Here is a 17,633-nt window from a genome sequence, read left to right on the forward strand (position 1 = left end):
AATAAGGTCTGTAGTGTGTATAGGGTTGCCACCAGGACGGTATTGATCCCAATGTTATTAATAGGGAAAAAAGATAAATATATAGGAAAGCCGGTATTTTTTTCCAGAAAAGGTGGCTGCAAATCTGTCTCATTTTGTTTCATGGAAACGTTTGAAAAAAGCATATTTTCATAGATATTCATTTATTTTTAGACTTTTTCTCTGCACAAACTGTGCTATTTTTGTGCTACTTTTGAAATGCCTCTTGGCTAGTTTTGGGCTGGTTTTGTTGCTGACTTGGGCTGGTTTTGAAGATTAGTCCCAGCAACCCTGGCGACATTACTCACCAAAAGTCCTTTCGGTGAACTAAGCACAGCTACAGGAAGCAGAGCTGTATGGTATTTACATGTTTGGGGCACCACGTGACGTGGGTTGTGTGCGCTCTGGGTCACGTGCTGTGGGCGGATAGAGGTAGGCGCTTGAAGGAGACAACAGAACGCTAAGAAAGTCCGAGGAGTTCAAACATGGAGCCTGGGCGCTGTGTGAGTGTGTTGGTGTGTGTACTGCTTGCTCTGACCACTGCCATGGCGGCAGACACAGGTAAGAGCATTCGATTGTACGAAATCTTTATATCAAGTACCGGACTACATTTTTAGTGTTGCGGGGGCGTATGAGAGACAGGGAAACTAGTTAGATCATAGCGCTATCCCTAACCTTCCTCTCGTGCTTACACTGCAGGACTGTGCGACCTCTTCTACATTTATGATTTAAAGTCCTCGTTTCCAAGTGCCGAGGAACCCTGGGAGTTGTAGTTGTACACAGAAGGAAGCGACAGGTTGAGGAACTCTTCTATATGAGAGGATTGCTCATAGCAGGAAAGACAACAGCTATAGTACTAATGTGAAGCCCCTGACACACATGATCATCGTTGTCTGTACCCATAATGCTTTGCACTGTGTTGGAGTCTGTTTGGCAGCCATGGCTATAGGAATGCTCCATCTCAGGGGAAGTACTAACCCCTCAGCAGCCTCCCTTCTGTACAAATACACTCCCATGGGTTGCTGGGGACACATTCAAAGTAATGAGAGTCTTGAGAAATGGGCAAATGTAACCCTTTAACAGCCCTAAGCCAGTGTTACTGCTACTGACTGGGCCACTGTGCTGCTTATGTAGTAGGATTCTTATTTGGTGGAAAATATCAACTTTTATCTTTTTTCTTAAAGGAACAGTAACATTAAAAAACAAGTGTTTTAATTAAAAAAATATATAATGCACTGTTGCCCTGCACTAGTAAAACGGCTGCGTTTGCTTCAGAAACACTACTATTGTTTATATAAATAAGCTACTGTGTAGCCATGGGGGCAGCCATTCAAAGGAGAAAAGGCACAGGTTACACAGCAGGTAAGCTCTGTAGACCATACTGTTATTCACTATATAAGCTGTGCCATAAAGCCTGTTTTCAATTTCCGCCATTGCTACACAACAGTTTAAATGAACTATAGTAGTATTTCTGAAGCAAACGCATAAGTGTTACCAGTGCAGGGCAACAGTAAATGATATTTTCATTACTTTAAAACACTTTTTTGATGTTACTGTTGAAGAGTTGGCTTCAAGGATTGTTTATATTCAGGGACTGCTGGGAAAATAGCAACTAGGTAACATCCATATGGTGCGATTTCAGTGGTGTAACAAAAAGTTTCATTGACACACAGCTAAAAGAAACTAATATAATCAATTTTGGAAGCTTTTTGAGAAACGGGGTATGCAGTGTTGGACTGGCACAGCATGGGATCAACAGAAAATTTCATATCTAGGGCACACCAGACGATGCCCTCAAATCTTTTCTTCTAGCCGAGAGAATCCATGGTTCTCCCATTTTTGAGAGATTCATAGTTGAAATGTAACTGATTAATATTACCAAGAAGGCACTGTTGTTTGCCCACTAGATACCGGATTACTTAAGGGGTTGTTCACCTTCCAAACACTCTTTTTCAGTCCAGTTGTTTTCAATTGCTTTACAAATATATTAAGAAAGAATCTAAAAATTAAAATTGAGAATAACAACAAATATTAACCCATACAGTCTTATCGATGTCTCTTTTTATGATTGCTGGGTCATCGACCCTGACAACCAACTAACCATTTTTAGTTGCATGCTGGAATTATGCAGGATAAAAATACTAATAATTGGAAACCCTTAACATATTAAAAGTGAATATGAATGTGAACATCCCCTTTTAAAAACACACTATGCGAACATTCATGTTGAATGTCTTTACAGCAGTCTGTGGCTGTTGGGTAGGTTGCCCCAGCAAATAAACATGTGTTTCAGGAAAAGCAAAGCCATTTTGTCCACCTGTAGGCTTGTAAAGCAGCTCATTAATATAAATACATATGTATGGAAGTTCTGTGAAGTGCAGGTCTAGTAAATAGTCTACTCTATTGAATAGAGTTTCTCCCTGAAGCCTCACATGATTAGCATCATAGTCTGCACTCTGCCTCACCCATCTGAATCATCACTGACAAATTACAATACAAGGGAAAAGCCTCACTATACACTGGACTCTCCCTTATATTGTGATCATCATCTATGGCAAGCATAATTCCACATTGACTTTACTGGACTAGTGCGGCTCGAAGATTCTTCATAAACTGGACAACTTAGGGGCCTATTTATTATGCTGTGTAAAACGAAATTCGCCAAAAAGCTGTGTAAAATAAACTGCAAATTTATCAAGGTGTGTTTTATTTTATGCCATGTAGATGCCGGATTTGCTACTGTTATTTTACATTGCTTCAGACCTTTGTAAGTTCCTGTATAAGAAATGACGCTGTTTTTTACGCGGCGATGTGTGCGGAATTATTCTGCCGTTTTTTTTTACACCACATAATAGAGCCGAAGGGAGGTGACGGAATAGAAAAACATTGTTCAAACACCTCAAAAATAACCGAAAAAATATGCCTTTAAATCAGCTCATAGAGAGTTATTATATAATCTGATCCCATGTTCTTCTCTTTCATGTGCAATCATGAGACTTGTATTCATTGCCCTCCATGCAAAGGGGAAGTATGTAAGTGCTAATAGAACAGACAAATGGGAGAGAAGAGAGAAACCTGAAGGAAAATACTGGTATGTGCTGTTGGAGTTGCTATAAGTGCAACATGTGCTGAACCAAATGCCAGATCTTTGAAATCATCCAGAAATGACCAAACTACCAAGTCAGCACACAGGGCCAGGTTACTCGCCCTAGTAAAACTATTTATTGGAGAGCATGAGCAGCATGATGTGCGTTTGGCTGTAAGGAAGGCATGCCATTCACATGACAGCCAGTCAGAACACATTGTTCATTGCATTTTTCACATGGCATGCTTTATTTCTGTGTGTCCGGTTCTATAACTTTAAAACACACACACACACACACACACACACACCCTCTCTTTCTTTATACATGGGCTTTATAAAGCGTTTTGATTAAATGTATTTTCTGCACAATATGCATTTTTCCTGTAGGAAATGTTTTGGATCTTTTTTTTTTTTAAGAGAAAGATAATGGAAAAACTGTGTAATCCCTCATTGCAGAGTAGTGTTTTGGTCCCGACTGCTGAATGTATGGTTGGGCCTTATGGGAAGGAAGCTAGGGAGTGGAGTATTTGTGCTCTTACAGCATATCTGATATGTCTGTATGCTGTCATGCGGTTTGCTTTTAGCTAGTGCCAACCCTGTGAGTTTATCTGGAATTTTGAGTGTAGTTATGCCTTTGAGTATGTTTGTTCAGTATTTGGTTGTCCCAGTCTTTTGTTAAGACTTAGTGGGCTGCAGAGAATATGTAGGTATCAGTTCTATGCCAGATCTTCTCCCATTCAGTTTGGCCCTCAATAGGGTTCTGTATTTATAACAGACCTTGGAATAGGTTCAATACTAACTTCCCCTTTAAATTATAAATATATTTACAGTCTAGTTTTTTAAATGAATGTGCGTATCAGCTGTAACCTAGGGCCACTGTGCTCAAAATATTTTTGGGAGAACTATGCTTAGTACTGCAGAGATATGTGCTGGTATAGTTTTGTGGAACAGCCTATGAAAAAACCTATGGATTCTCTCTGTTACGAAAAGTGTCATTTACGCTGGCCAGATGGCATGCCTCAAACACCCTGTTCTACTGGTATTTTATTGGTGCAATTGAAGGTAAAAGGAAGGTTGTGGCCATTATTAATACTGCTGAGACCTTGGCAGTTTTGGCTAGACCATTATTCTATATGCTGTATCATTTAGCCATGTAAATGTTGGCCAACTAGTCTCGATGGCATGGACAATTGCATCTGAATGAAAGTTTAATAGATCCACCTGTGTCTTATATATGATCCAAGTAGAGGCACTAGGCCCCAGCCTATAGATATACAACATGCAAATCATTCTTCTGCCATTCTAGCTCCACATATATCTCCCATTCTAGCCTTTACTCATAACTATTTAAGTGGTGTAGATCATAGAATCTGCAGCACAGAAACCAAAACACCAGCATGTTGGTGCCAAGACTTCAGCTTTCTTTGGTCCCAGTCTCACTAATGGGGGTAAATGCATTGCCTAGCAGTGAGTATTTATATTCGGGTTAATCACAAGCTTTGACAAGTAATTTAAAAACTATTAATGTCTTTAATGTTCCGCCTTGTTTGGCCTCTATGGTAAATACTATACATATATGATTGCTGCTAACCTATTTTGTAATGTTTTGAAATCCTCCTTCCGTATTTACAGTGAATGCCTTGTGGTTTGCTTTGCAGAATGCTCTCTCATGAACAACACAAGCTGTGATAAATGCCTGCAGAATGTCAAGGTAACTTCTACTAATTTTAAAGAAATCTTTATAGGACTTGTGGTTGGTACTTACACAGTGTATTCGGCATCTGTTATACCGCGTACTACCAATTATATGTTTACTTTAAATTGTCGTGTGTCATAATACTTTATGAGCTGGGCAAGAGTGAGTAATGAAGTAGGAGTATTTGGAATCCATTGCTATTTATTTCCCAAGTTCAGTTATCAGGGGAATTATATGGTCATATCCAGTGCCAGGTTTGGTAAGAAGCCTTGCCTGGGGTGACAAAGTCACAAATATTTCCAAGCTGATATTTTTTGGCTCTTTTAGTGCTGAGATTATGATCACACCATTATACAGCAGCCGTCCCAATCTTATTTGTAACATATAAACTGTGCTGTAACAGGGAAGTATATAAAACCAGGCCTATTTGTAACCACCAATATTTGAAGGCGTCCCTAAGCTAAAACAACACATGCTCTGACTGAAGGAAACGATACTGTTTTACACTACTGCAAACGGCCATGTTTGCTGACATGCATGTGCATAATGAGCAAGTCTTCTGGTGCATTCGTTATGTGCATTATGTGGCACCAATACTCAGTTCTTTGAATGAACTCCATAATCACGAGTACTTTGATTCGATGCACCATTACCATGTATTTCTAGAGTACACACGGCCTGACGCATGTTGCCTTCGAGTCTATTTGAGTCCCAACTAGCACACAGGCACAGTACCATTTTAAAACATGGCAACATTTATATCCTGATTTGGAAAATCATTAAAATAAACTTTTGTGTGTGCGTTTTTGGTTTTCCTTTGAAGCTTTAAGGAAAAAGATGAGCCTAAATGGCTAATTCTGGCTATTTCAGTGACAATGACATTTGTTCTGCTTCTGTGTTCCAGTGCCTCTGGTGCAATACAGATTCTAAATGCGTGGAATATCCAGTTAAGAATGTCCTTCCTCCTTCCTCACTGTGTAAACTGCGGGATGCCCGCTGGGGAGTTTGTTGGGGTGAGTGTCCATTTTACAGATTGAAACTGAGTTACCTCATGGATATATGGATGTGTGCAGATAATGATGCAGTGGAGGGTTAAGGGTTCTCAATGGCTCCCTCTGTTTATCTTTGTCTCGTATCTCATTCCCTCTCTTCCCTATTTAGCTAAGGAAATGGCAAAAACCATAGATTTTTCACAATTAAAACAAAAGGCTAAAACAAAAGGCAAAAAGTATGTTCAAGCCCTATTCATTGAATGCAATTCATTGAACTGCTTCTACTGTTACTGTACAGGTATAGGATCTGTTATCGGGAAGCCCATTATCCAGAAAGTTCTGAATTATGGAAACGCTGTCTCCCATAGACTCAATTTTATCCAAAACAATTTTTTTAAATTATTTCCTTTTTCACTGTAATAATAAAACCGTACATTGTACTCGATCCAAACTAAGCTATAATTAATCCTTATTGGAAGCAAAACCTAATATTTGATTTATTTTATGTTTACATGATTTTTTAGTAGACTTGAGGTATAACTATCCAAATTACGGAAAGATCCATTATCCGGAAAACCCCAGGTCCCGAGCATTCTGGATAACAGATCCTATACCTGTACACTTCTAATGGAATCAGATAAGTGGATTTCATAATGTGCTATTTGCAGGCTTGACATGAGCTGGCCATTTGCAGGAATTTCGAGTCAGCTCAAATGCCCCAGCTTCACAAGCAAAAAGGTGTCCGTACCATCAGTCGTCCATCCTCCACTCCAATTAGTAGAATTAGTTCAGCACAGCACCACGTGGTTAAAAAAATTCTCATGGCAGACCCGTTTAGCAACGTTTCAGGCCTATATGCGGCCTTTTATGAGCCTGCCATTGGCACTTTGCTATCATTTTTATGTTGGATCATCATAGCTATTTTCTTCCTGAATACTGTGCTTATAACTAGGACGCTAATAAAATAAATAATAAAAAAAAAATCTGTGATTTCTTATAAAATACAGTTCAGCTTGTGCAACACAAACTCATTTTATTCTAACTTCTAATTTTCAGTGAATTTTGAAGCCATGATCATCACTATGTCAGTTATTGGTGGAAGCCTTATTCTCGGTCTGGTCATTTGCTGTTGCTGCTGCTGCAGAAAGAAGAAGCCAAGAAAGCAAGTATCCCAAGAATATATAATATTCAAGAAAAGATTATATCATTCATAACCAGTTTAGCCTATTCTTCTGTTTGAGATTATTCAACACAGATCAAATCTATTTGTATTGCAGTTATGATATTGGTTTTGTGAACCTTTCATGTCTTGCCATTGCATGAATTTGCACTCAACGGGATATTTGTCCATTTACTGAGCAATTTTATTTTTAACAGCACTAGCCAGGAGGATGAAAGAGAAATACGAGAAAAGGAGCACAGACGAGCCCGTCAGGAAGAAAGGTAACTGGAGGCTTCCTTTAGTAGTTTTGAAATATTGCTAATTAACATGTACGATTTATATTTTGGTTCCAGGGCTTTGCTCTTGGTTTATAAAGCAGTTCCTAACTGCTATAAAATGAATTGTAAAATTATAAAACCAGAAGTCGGAAGCGGGAAGTGTAAGGTCGCCGGTGGGGAGAGAAGGTAGCCAAAACCCCCTCCCGCAGGTATTGGGCTAGTCTGCACATCAGTAGACCCCCTCTTAAAACAATTGCTCTGTATGGCTAAACATGTATTGTTGTTACTTTTTATTACTGATCTTTCTCTTCAGTCCCTCTCCTATTCATATACCATTCTCTTATTCAAATCAATGTGTAGTTGCTAGGGTGATTTGGACCCTAGCAACAAGATTGCTAAAATTGCAAACCGAAGAGCTGCTGAATAAAAATCTAAATTAACTCAAAGACCACAAATAATAAGAAACAAAAACCATTTGCAAATTGTCTTAGAATATCACTCAGTACTTCATACTAAAAGTTAATTTGAAGGTGAACAACCCCTCTTATAACATTACAGTGAATGATGTAAAATATCTATAAAGTGCAAGTATTTACTTCTTTTGTTTAACTATAGAAATACGTATATTAGGAGCACAGGACTATTAGGTTTTATCCAGGTGATCAATTTTGCTGCTAGAATATACTGTATGGCTAACCTAAGAGTTTTATTTTACAGGAGGACTGAAATGAAGAGTCGCCATGATGAAATAAGGAAGAAATATGGTAACTTGAATTCTATTACACAGCACAACCACATGATCGTACATTTCTTAAGCTGGCCATAGACGCAAAGATCTGATCGTACGAATCGAGGATTCATACGATTTTCAGTGTGTGGAAAGTCCTGACATTTTTTGTCCGGCGCAGATCGGTAGTTTGGTCGATCGGACAGGTTAAAAAATTTCTGTCGGCTGCGGGTAATATCTCTGCATGTATTGCCGATCGTACGATTTTCAGAGGGAGACTGTCACTAGCTTTTGTCAGACATAACTTTCGTACGATTGCTGTCGGGCAGAACATCGGCTGATCTGTTCTTTTACTACTTTATTTGATCAGAATGGTTAGTGGCAGGTCGGGAGATGGGAAAGTCCGATCCTACGATGATTCGTATGATTGGATCTTTGCATCTATGGCCAGCTTTAGATGCACAACATTTTTTTAAAACGTTTTCCTCCTTCTGTTATTTTAAAAATGCATAGTTAATATAGATTCACAGTGATATGGTGATGGTTATAACTGGCTGTAGGCAGTGAAGACACAGCTACCCTATTAATAAAAACTGGGCATTTCCTTCTCACCAGTTTTCTACCCAGGCATTTTAAGCCAGGCACATCACCTGGCTGATTTCCCCCACCCGAAACACAGAAAAAAATCGTCAGCGCTCGGTCTAGCTCACACACAGTTACACAGGGTTGAAAAAAGACAAAGTCCATCAAGTTCAACCCCTCCAAATGAAAACCCAGCATCCATACACACACCCCTCCCTACTTTTACATAAATTCTGTATACCCATATCTATACTAACTATAGAGCATAGTATCACAATAGCCTTTGATATTATGTCTGTCCAAAAAATCATCCAAGCCACTCTTAAAGGCATTAACTGAATCAGCTATCACAACATCACCCGGCAGTGCATTCCACAACCTCACTGTCCTGACTGTGAAGAACCCCCTACGTTGCTTCAAATGAAAGTTCTTTTCTTCTAGTCTAAAGGGGTGGCCTCTGGTACGGTGATCCACTTTATGGGTAAAAAGGAACCCTGCTATATGTCTGTAATGTCCTCTAATGTACTTGTAAAGTGTAATCATGTCCCCTCGCAAGCACCTTTTTTCCAGAGAAAACAACCACAACCTTGACAGTCTACCCTCATAATTTAAGTCTTTCACGCCTCTAACCAATTTAGTTGCACTCAGTCTCTGCACTCTCTCCAGCTCATTTATATCCCTCTTAAGGACTGGAGTCCAAAACTGAACTGCATACTCCAGATGAGGCCTCACCAGGGACCTATAAAGAGGCACAATTATGTTTTCATCCCTTGAGTTAATGCACACTGTGGAGTTGACCAGCTGCCGTAGACACCATTGTCTCAGAGCTCGGTTTAACCCACATTCTGGAGTTGACCAGCTGCCATAAACAATAAAAAGCCAATATTTGTACACAGAGAGATAAATTTGCCTTTATAAAATAATTACAAAAAATGAGGTGTTAGTGCCACACTTTGGTATGTATGCTCACATGCCATGTCAAAGCCCCTCATTGTCTGTGAGTCCTACACTGTTTGTGAGCATTATAAGTTTGTAGTGCATTTAAAATCAAGTCCCCCAGTGACCAGTGTGACTGAGCAGTAAGACCATTGTACAACTACTCTTAGCTCAGAAGCTCTAGTGGGAAAGTTGGGAGCTTTTAAGCCTCAGTCAACAAACATACACCTGTGAATAATTTCCTTCCTACACTATTGGCATTTAAAATCAAGTCCCCCAGTAAACATGTGACTGAGTCATAAGACCATGGTACACTTCCCCTTAACTCAGGGGCTATAGTGAAAAAGCAAGGAGCGTTTTAGCCCCAGCCAATTAACATACATCTATAAGTGATTCCCTGTTTTAATCCCTGCTCCACTCCCACATTGCATGCATAGCTGTAGTTTCAGGGGCTCCACAGTGAAGACCATTACCAAGAATGCACTGTAATTGAACAAACTCATCAGCTTGATAATTCCACTCACAATTGTTTCTCTATCTCTCCAGGTTTATTTAAAGAAGATAACCCTTATAACAAGTTTGAGAATTAATGTCCTGGACATTGTCCCCAATCTGTCGGCTGAAGCAAGGACAGCTGAAAGTGTTCTTTACAGAATTATTCCTGATCTTTTGGCACCTTTAAAGCCAGTGATGCAAGTTTAACCAAAAGCCGCTCCGTTATGTATCCATAGCAATAATTTAACCACCTTGACCCAAATCCTTCAAGCTTAACCATTTTTCGGAACATTTATTTTTACCTTAGTATTTTTTCTAACTGATAAACACTAAACAATTTCATTCATGTATAGAAGTAGCCATATTGCTGCCATTTGAAGTACTGTCCTAATGACCTGCTGTTTTAGTGACACGGGATGGACTTTGCTTTACAACACATTACTAGAGCAGGTTATTTCACTGGCAGAATTTGCTATCAGTCTTATGCTGTACTCTTATTTATTCCTTCCATTTAGTCTACCTTTATTCCACACTTGATAACTGCATATATTCTGCCCTGCTAAATTATAAAAGAAGTCCTTGCACAGCAAATAGTTAAAGCTTTTAGGGATGACTATATTTGAAGACATAAAGAAAGGTACAACATATATATTGGGCAATGGTGTATGTGTTGATTGCTTAGTAAAGTAGGGGGCAGTTGACATTCCCATGTTGTTTATATACTGTGAACACGCATAATTGCTACCATATACATTTTGAGGAGGACAAGAACCTGTGAAAAATATAGTGCTTATTTCAGTTGCCAAAGAAACCTCAAATATTTTTTGAGAGCCTATGTATATGCCTTAGTGAGATTTAATTGCTAGGGGAAAAATGTGAACAAATATTCTATAACAAGCTAAAAAGACCTGCATTTTTATGCTTAAAACACTCCTAGAAGACTGAAGTGTTTACGTATATATATTTAATTATACACACCTATATATACTGCCATATCTTGGCCTCTTTCCTGGACATAAAAATACAATTAATTGCTTTATTTTCAGAGCTATAGTCAAACTATAGAGGGTTAACTTTTCTAAGCAACACTTTCAACGCCCATGACTCTATGAAGAATGAAATGCCCCTGTAGAAGTGCCATAGATTATTACAATAACTAGTGCCTTTCACGATTATGAATTAGATTTTTTTTTTTTGCTTAATAGCATTTACGGAAAATAGATTTATGTATAAGTAATGTTTACTCACCATTTACTTTCCCTTTAACTAGATGGTACATGATGATGGCATATTTTATTATGCTCATTTACAACTACCCTATATTGATTTTTGCACCTTCAGAAAGCCACCACTTTATATTTGCTGTTTATTAAGGGTCTATAAATGGAAAATATACACTACTTATAAATAGGGGTAGTATTTCTCTTGAACGCAAAAGGTCTATATTCATAATAGTAACTAACATTGTACATAGGTGACTTTTTTTTTTCTGCATCATTTCTACAGTTATTCGTTATTGTATCTTAATCTGTTTTATGGCAAATTTTTTGTATAAATTATCCAATAAAACCTTTAAAAGGTATTATGTAACCTGTCGTTTTTCCTGCTGCAATCCTGATACCCTGGACTGCTGCAAGCATCACATTCAAAAGGATTAAGATCTAACAGGCTGTGAAAATAAATCATTGTACTGACCATAGGACCAATTAGTTGGATAACTGGTCATATTCCTGATTATTTGGCATGTTTTAAGCAAGCAATGCAAATTTAACCAAAATCCATTCAATTGTGTATCCATACCAACAATTTTACCAGCTTGACCTAAATCCCTACATTTCCAAAAGGATTTAAGTTGAACCTTTTTGCACATTTGCAGAACGTTCATTTTTACATTTAAAAGTTTACAAACACGGCTAATAATGTTGGGCTGTTGCAACATTTAAAGGGATACTGTCATGGGAAAAAACATTTTTTTCAAGATGAATCAGTTAAAAGTGCTGCTTCAGCAGAATTCTGCACTGAAATCCATTTCTCAAAAGAGCAAACAGATTTTTTTATATTCAATTTTGAAATCTGACATGGGGCTAGACATCAATTTCCCAGCTGCCCCAAGTCATGTGACTTGTGCTCTGATAAACTTCAATCACTCTTTACTGCTGTACTGCAAGTTGGAGTGATATCACCCCCTCCCTTTTTCCCCCCAGCAGCCAAACAAAAGAACAATGGGAAGGTAACCAGATAACAGCTCCCTAACACAAGATAACAGCTGCCTGGTAGATCTAAGAACAACACTCAATAGTAAAAACCCATGTCTCATTGAGACACATTCAGTTACACTGAGAAGGAAACAGCAGCCTGCCAGAAAGCATTTCTCTCCTGAAGTGCAGGCACAAGTCACATGACCAGAGGCAGCTGGGAAATTGACAAAATGTCTAGCCCCATTTCAGATTTCAAAATTGAATATAAAAAATCTGTTTGCTCTTTTGAGAAAAGGATTTCAGTGCAGAATTCTGCTGGAGTAGCACTATTAACTGATGCGTTTTGAAAAAAACATGTTTTCCGATGACAGGATCCCTATAAGGTTTTGATAAGCTTAGTTGCAAAAATGTATAGGGCTGGACCTTCCCTGTAATTAAGAATTGTCAAATATTGATGGAAAATTCACCATATCCAGAATTTTACATTAACTACATTCTTTGCATTTTTTTCTAAGTCACATGAAATCAAATGCAGGATGTGTTGCTATTTTAAAACTGAATTTATTCATTGTTTGAGAACATAAAGATTGTTTCTGTATATGGATTTTGGAACATATCCTGTGTTGTAGTTCCAAAATTCATTCGGAAACTGACACAGACCTGGCTTAACTCCTGTTACTTGGTAAGATTCAGGGATTAATACTCCACCTTTGATCAATAAGGTAAGAGATCAACATCTGAAAATAATTTCTAGAAGACGTTTGCTTCTAAGTCATAAGGTCACTGTAATCTCCATTTGCCATTGGTCAGCTTTAAATCGCAGCATCATTTTAGGACATAGGCATGGTGTCTTAACAGTTGTTGAGGTTTTGATGGTTAAAAAAGCAGAAGCTATAGGCAGAAGTACAATCTAGAATAGATTGTGGCTTTGAAATGGCATTATTAAAGGAAATCTATACTCCTCAAACAACATAGGTCTCTATAAAAAGATATTGCATAAAACCGTTCATATGTAAAACCCTGCTTCATGTAAATAAACCATTTTCATAATAATATACTTTTTTTTAGTAGTATGTGCCATTGGGTAATCATAAATAGAAAATTGTAATTTTAAAAAAATAAGGGCAGACCCCTGGGATCCTATAATTCACAGTGCACACAAACACACCAAACAAACTATACTTGTTAGGTCACATGAGCCAATTAACAGACAGAGTTCTTTTTTTGCTTCCACACTTCTTCCTGTTCCAGTTAGAGCTGTAGTATTTCTGGTCAGGTGATCTCTGAGGCAGCACACAGACCATCACAAAATGGTTCAAGGCAAAGAGATGTAAAATAAAAAAAAAAGTAAAAATAGATATTACAGTTTGATAAGATTCTTTAATATGCCACTTAATTTGATGTAAACTACCTGTTGCTCAGGTATTCATTTTGGGGGTATAGTTTTCCATGGCACATGGGGCATTCCTTTGGCATTTTGATGTGTGTTTTTAGAGGAGGAATGGGATTGGCAAATAAGTAGCAGTGGCTATACTAAAATGATCATGTGTGGGAGATACCAGACTCTGTTATGTAAAGGTAAATCAGTCACAGAAGGGGCAATGGTCCAAGAGATGATCTTTTCTGAGGGTGACTAATCTCCAGAAAATGCTTTCCCAACCAGCGGGAACGTGAATTGCTGGTGGTAAAAAAAAAATTCCCATGCGTCGCTTCAGTCTTACAAAGTCAAGCTGTCACAGCATTTTTTTGGGCTACATCCTACAGACACATTGGACTATTTCAACTACCGTAGTAATTTGAATCAATTACTCTAAATCTATAGCCCTTAAAGGAGAAGGAAAGGCTTGGTGCACTTGGGGGTGCCAAATGTCAGGTTGACTTAACTGAAACACTGGGCTGGAGCTTCTACCAGCAGAAAACTGCACCGGCCCAGGGTTAAACCAGTAAACCGGTTAAACCAGTGAGCACCACGGAGCGATCCTCTTCTTGCTTCTTTCTTCAAATTTCCCGGGGCAGACACATGAGCAGTAGAATGAAATAGACGACTTTTTGTTAACGTTCAGCTTTTCGTTCTACTGCACATGCACAGCCGCGCGAGCGAAAGAGGAAGACGGGAGAAGATCACTCCGTGGTGCTCACTGGTATAACCCGGGGCCGGTGCAGTTTTCTGCTGATAGGAGCACTGGCCCGGGGTTTCAGGTAACTTAATACAATCACTTGGGGGTACCGAACATTTGGCACCCCCAAGTGCACCAAGCCTTTCCTTCTCCTTTAATATTTCCCTATCCTCATAAACATTTAAAGCATTGTCACAGAACTTCCCTTCTAAATAGTATTCTAGCTTTTTGACATATCTGGGTGTTAAAGTATTGAATGATTACTCTGAGTGGGCTTCTATTAAAAGACCTAATAACCAAACTATAGCGAGATCTACAGTAAAACGGTGAATAGATAAACCAGTTTCCTGGTTCGGCTGTATCAACATTATCAAAATGAATGTTATACCAAGAATTCTTTTATTTTCTGGCTTCATTTCTGAGGCGAAACAAGGCGAAAAAATTCGCCCATCCCTATTGAACAGTCGATTGGTCTCATTACATTGATACCAAATTATGAGTGAAAATAGAACAACAAGCAACGAGTATTCATTTACTTAATTTGTTTATGCAGATCGCCCATTATAAGTTCATACTCTTTGGGATAAGTGCTGTCTAAAATGTAAAACTCCCCACACTTCCCCTTTACTCCCTCTTATAAACAATCCTGCCTTCGCTGCAGGATTATCTGCAAACTACTTTTCCAAAAGGCTCTTAGATAGTAATTTTCAACTACAGTATTTCATTTTTTAGGTAATGGTAAGCTTGTCGACAAAGACAAGGTTAAACATCTTGAGCATTTGAAATTTACTCAACTCATTTCTTTAATAGTTTAGAAGGACCAGCTACATTAGTATGTAAACTCGCTGATTTTGAACATTATGTGCAATAGAAATTCCACCCAGGCACTCAGGGTTATATACTAAAACTCCAATTCTTCCCATAATTTCAATAAAACAAACTGGAGCAAACACCCATCCACGATTTAACCTTATTTATTAATAAAAAACCCGAAAAATTCGTATGAATTTTTTGGATTTCACTCTTAAATCGCTCGATTTTTTCGTATTATCATACAAAACCCAGCGCAGATTCCGAAAAGGGACATCTGCCATCGACTTCTACAGGACCTCGACAGGTTTGAGATGGAGTATTTTCAGATTCTGACTTTTTGCAGCTTCAGGATATAATAAAATCTTGAAAAATTTACATTTTTTTTCCTCTAAAAATTCAAGTTTTTGGCCAAAAACCTCAAGCACAAAAAATTGTGTTTAGTAAACAATCCCCTCAGTTTCTCAAATATATAAATTCCTTTCTCGGAACTGTCCTAATATTCTACAGACTTATATCGAAGCATGAAGAGAATTGATTTGTTCAGTTGGATGAGGTACAAGTTACCAATATGTTTGACACACTGCACAGGAGCTGTAGATGCTGCAGAATACAGGAGATGAATTTTAAACTTCGCTCTAGATGTCATTATACTCCCTCTAAATTGAGCAAAATGTATAAAAATACTGCTGATCATTGTTGGAGATGTAAAAATGAAAGAGGATCTCTACTTCACATTTTTTGGTCATGCCCGCACATCAGAACCTTTTTGGGAAAATGTAAGGAAATGAGCTAACCTAATACTGGGTTCCATGCTGATGGTCTGTCTAGTTTTTTTTTTTTTTTTTTGAACACAGTTCAAGGAGTCAGGAGATTCTGAATCTAGACGAACACTGGAATAGTTTCATCATGAGGCTACCTCCTCTATTTTTTTTCTTTTTTTACTTTTTTATATACGAATTATTAACATTGTAATAATGATGTTGCTCCGTACATGTAATTTCTTAATGTTTTTAAGTGTTATTTTAGTTTGTAAATATTTTTTAAAGGGGTGGTTTACCTTTAAGATAACTTTGATTATGTTATAGAATGGCCAATATTAAGCAACTTTTCAATTGGTCTTCGTTATCTATTTATTATAATTTTATAGTTATTTGCCTTTTTGTTCTGACTCTGCAGCTTTCAAATGGGCGTCGCTTCTAAAAAGCAAATGCTCTGTAAGGCTACAAATGTATAGTTATTGCTACTTTGCATTCCTCATCTTTCTATTCAGGCCTCTCCTATTCATATTCCAGTTTCTTATTCACATCAGTGCATTGTTGCTAGGGTATTTGGTCCCTAGCTACCAAAATGCTTAAAATGCAAATTGAAGAGCTGCTGAAAAAAAAGCTAAATAACTCAAAAACCGTAAATAATAAAACATGAAAACCTATTACAAATTGTCTCAGAATATCACTCTCTACATCATACTAAAAGTTATCTCAAAGGTGAAGGAAAATAACCGCACTGCCCTGCTAAAAAGATACATTTTATGCATGTCTGTTTTCTCCATATGGTAGCTATAGGAATTCTGTCTTGATTTTAATTACTAAAATGCATTGAAACAATAAAGGTGTTTTTTTTTCTTTTTGCAACATAAAAAATATTCCAACTTGCTCTGCAGCAGAAAAAAGTTACTGTATTTTATTAGAGCACAAGCCACATGGCTGGGGGCATCTGGGAAACTAAAAACATGCCTAGCCCCATGTTATATTTCAAATTAATTATAAAAAGAAAAATCAGTTTGTGCTTTTGAAAAATGGATTTCGATGTAGGAGTCTACTGAAGCAGCACTATTAACAGACACATTTTGTAAAAAAAAACATGGTTTTCCCTGACTCTTCTGTTAAAGTCACTGATTGTATAAGGCCTTCCACTTCCCTTTGTGTTCTAGGATTGTTTCCATGTCAGATTCCAGCCCCAGAACAAAAAAAAAACACTTTCTTTCTGCCCCCAAGCATTTCCCCTGGTTGTCTGGGGACCCAGGAGAGGAGAGCTCTTGGGGAGCGGTGTGTTGTTGAGGAATTTCATGAGGAGGTGCAGAGAGGCGTTCTAGACCTCTTTCTAGAGTTTCTGGACTAAATGTTGTAAACCTGAGAGATCAGGCATGCACCAGCTCAGAGTCCAAGCTCATCTGAATAACTGTGCTGAATGGCAGAGCCATGGTAATAGGTTTCCTAAATGGAAAGGATGGGTGGGTTTTACAAGTTGTGCACACACAGACTCTGTAGAAGCACTTGTAAATTTGGTTTTGCAAGAAGTGCAGGCAAAAGATAAAGGCAGAAGTTAAAAGGAGCTGCTATCAATTTAAAATGTGTACATCTGTTCTAGACCACATTAAGCACAAATCATATATATATATACAGGTATATATATATATATTTTTTTTTTAAATGGATGCCCAATTTATAATAGGTATTTCACCCTAAACACTCATTTAGGACTATAACCTACACAGGATGGCTTGGATGAAAGGGTGTTCAAACATTACAATGGGT

The 17,633-nt window shown here is 37.9% G+C and overlaps 1 protein-coding gene across 1 annotated transcript; it reads left to right on the plus strand.

Annotated features, from left to right (window-relative positions):
- Nucleotides 1–401: 401 nt before the first annotated feature.
- On the plus strand, nucleotides 402–11,553 carry pttg1ip.1.L (pituitary tumor-transforming 1 interacting protein, gene 1 L homeolog; the record flags this gene model as incomplete). Its single annotated transcript, NM_001095772.1, is given in 7 exon segments — nucleotides 402–579; nucleotides 4,762–4,814; nucleotides 5,704–5,812; nucleotides 6,848–6,953; nucleotides 7,169–7,234; nucleotides 7,949–7,995; nucleotides 10,023–11,553. Coding segments are annotated over 7 exon segments (501 nt in total). The 3' UTR covers nucleotides 10,067–11,553.
- Nucleotides 11,554–17,633: the final 6,080 nt, after the last annotated feature.

Source organism: Xenopus laevis, chromosome 9_10L (genome assembly GCF_017654675.1).
Source record: "Xenopus laevis strain J_2021 chromosome 9_10L, Xenopus_laevis_v10.1, whole genome shotgun sequence".
Taxonomy (NCBI): domain Eukaryota; kingdom Metazoa; phylum Chordata; class Amphibia; order Anura; family Pipidae; genus Xenopus; species Xenopus laevis.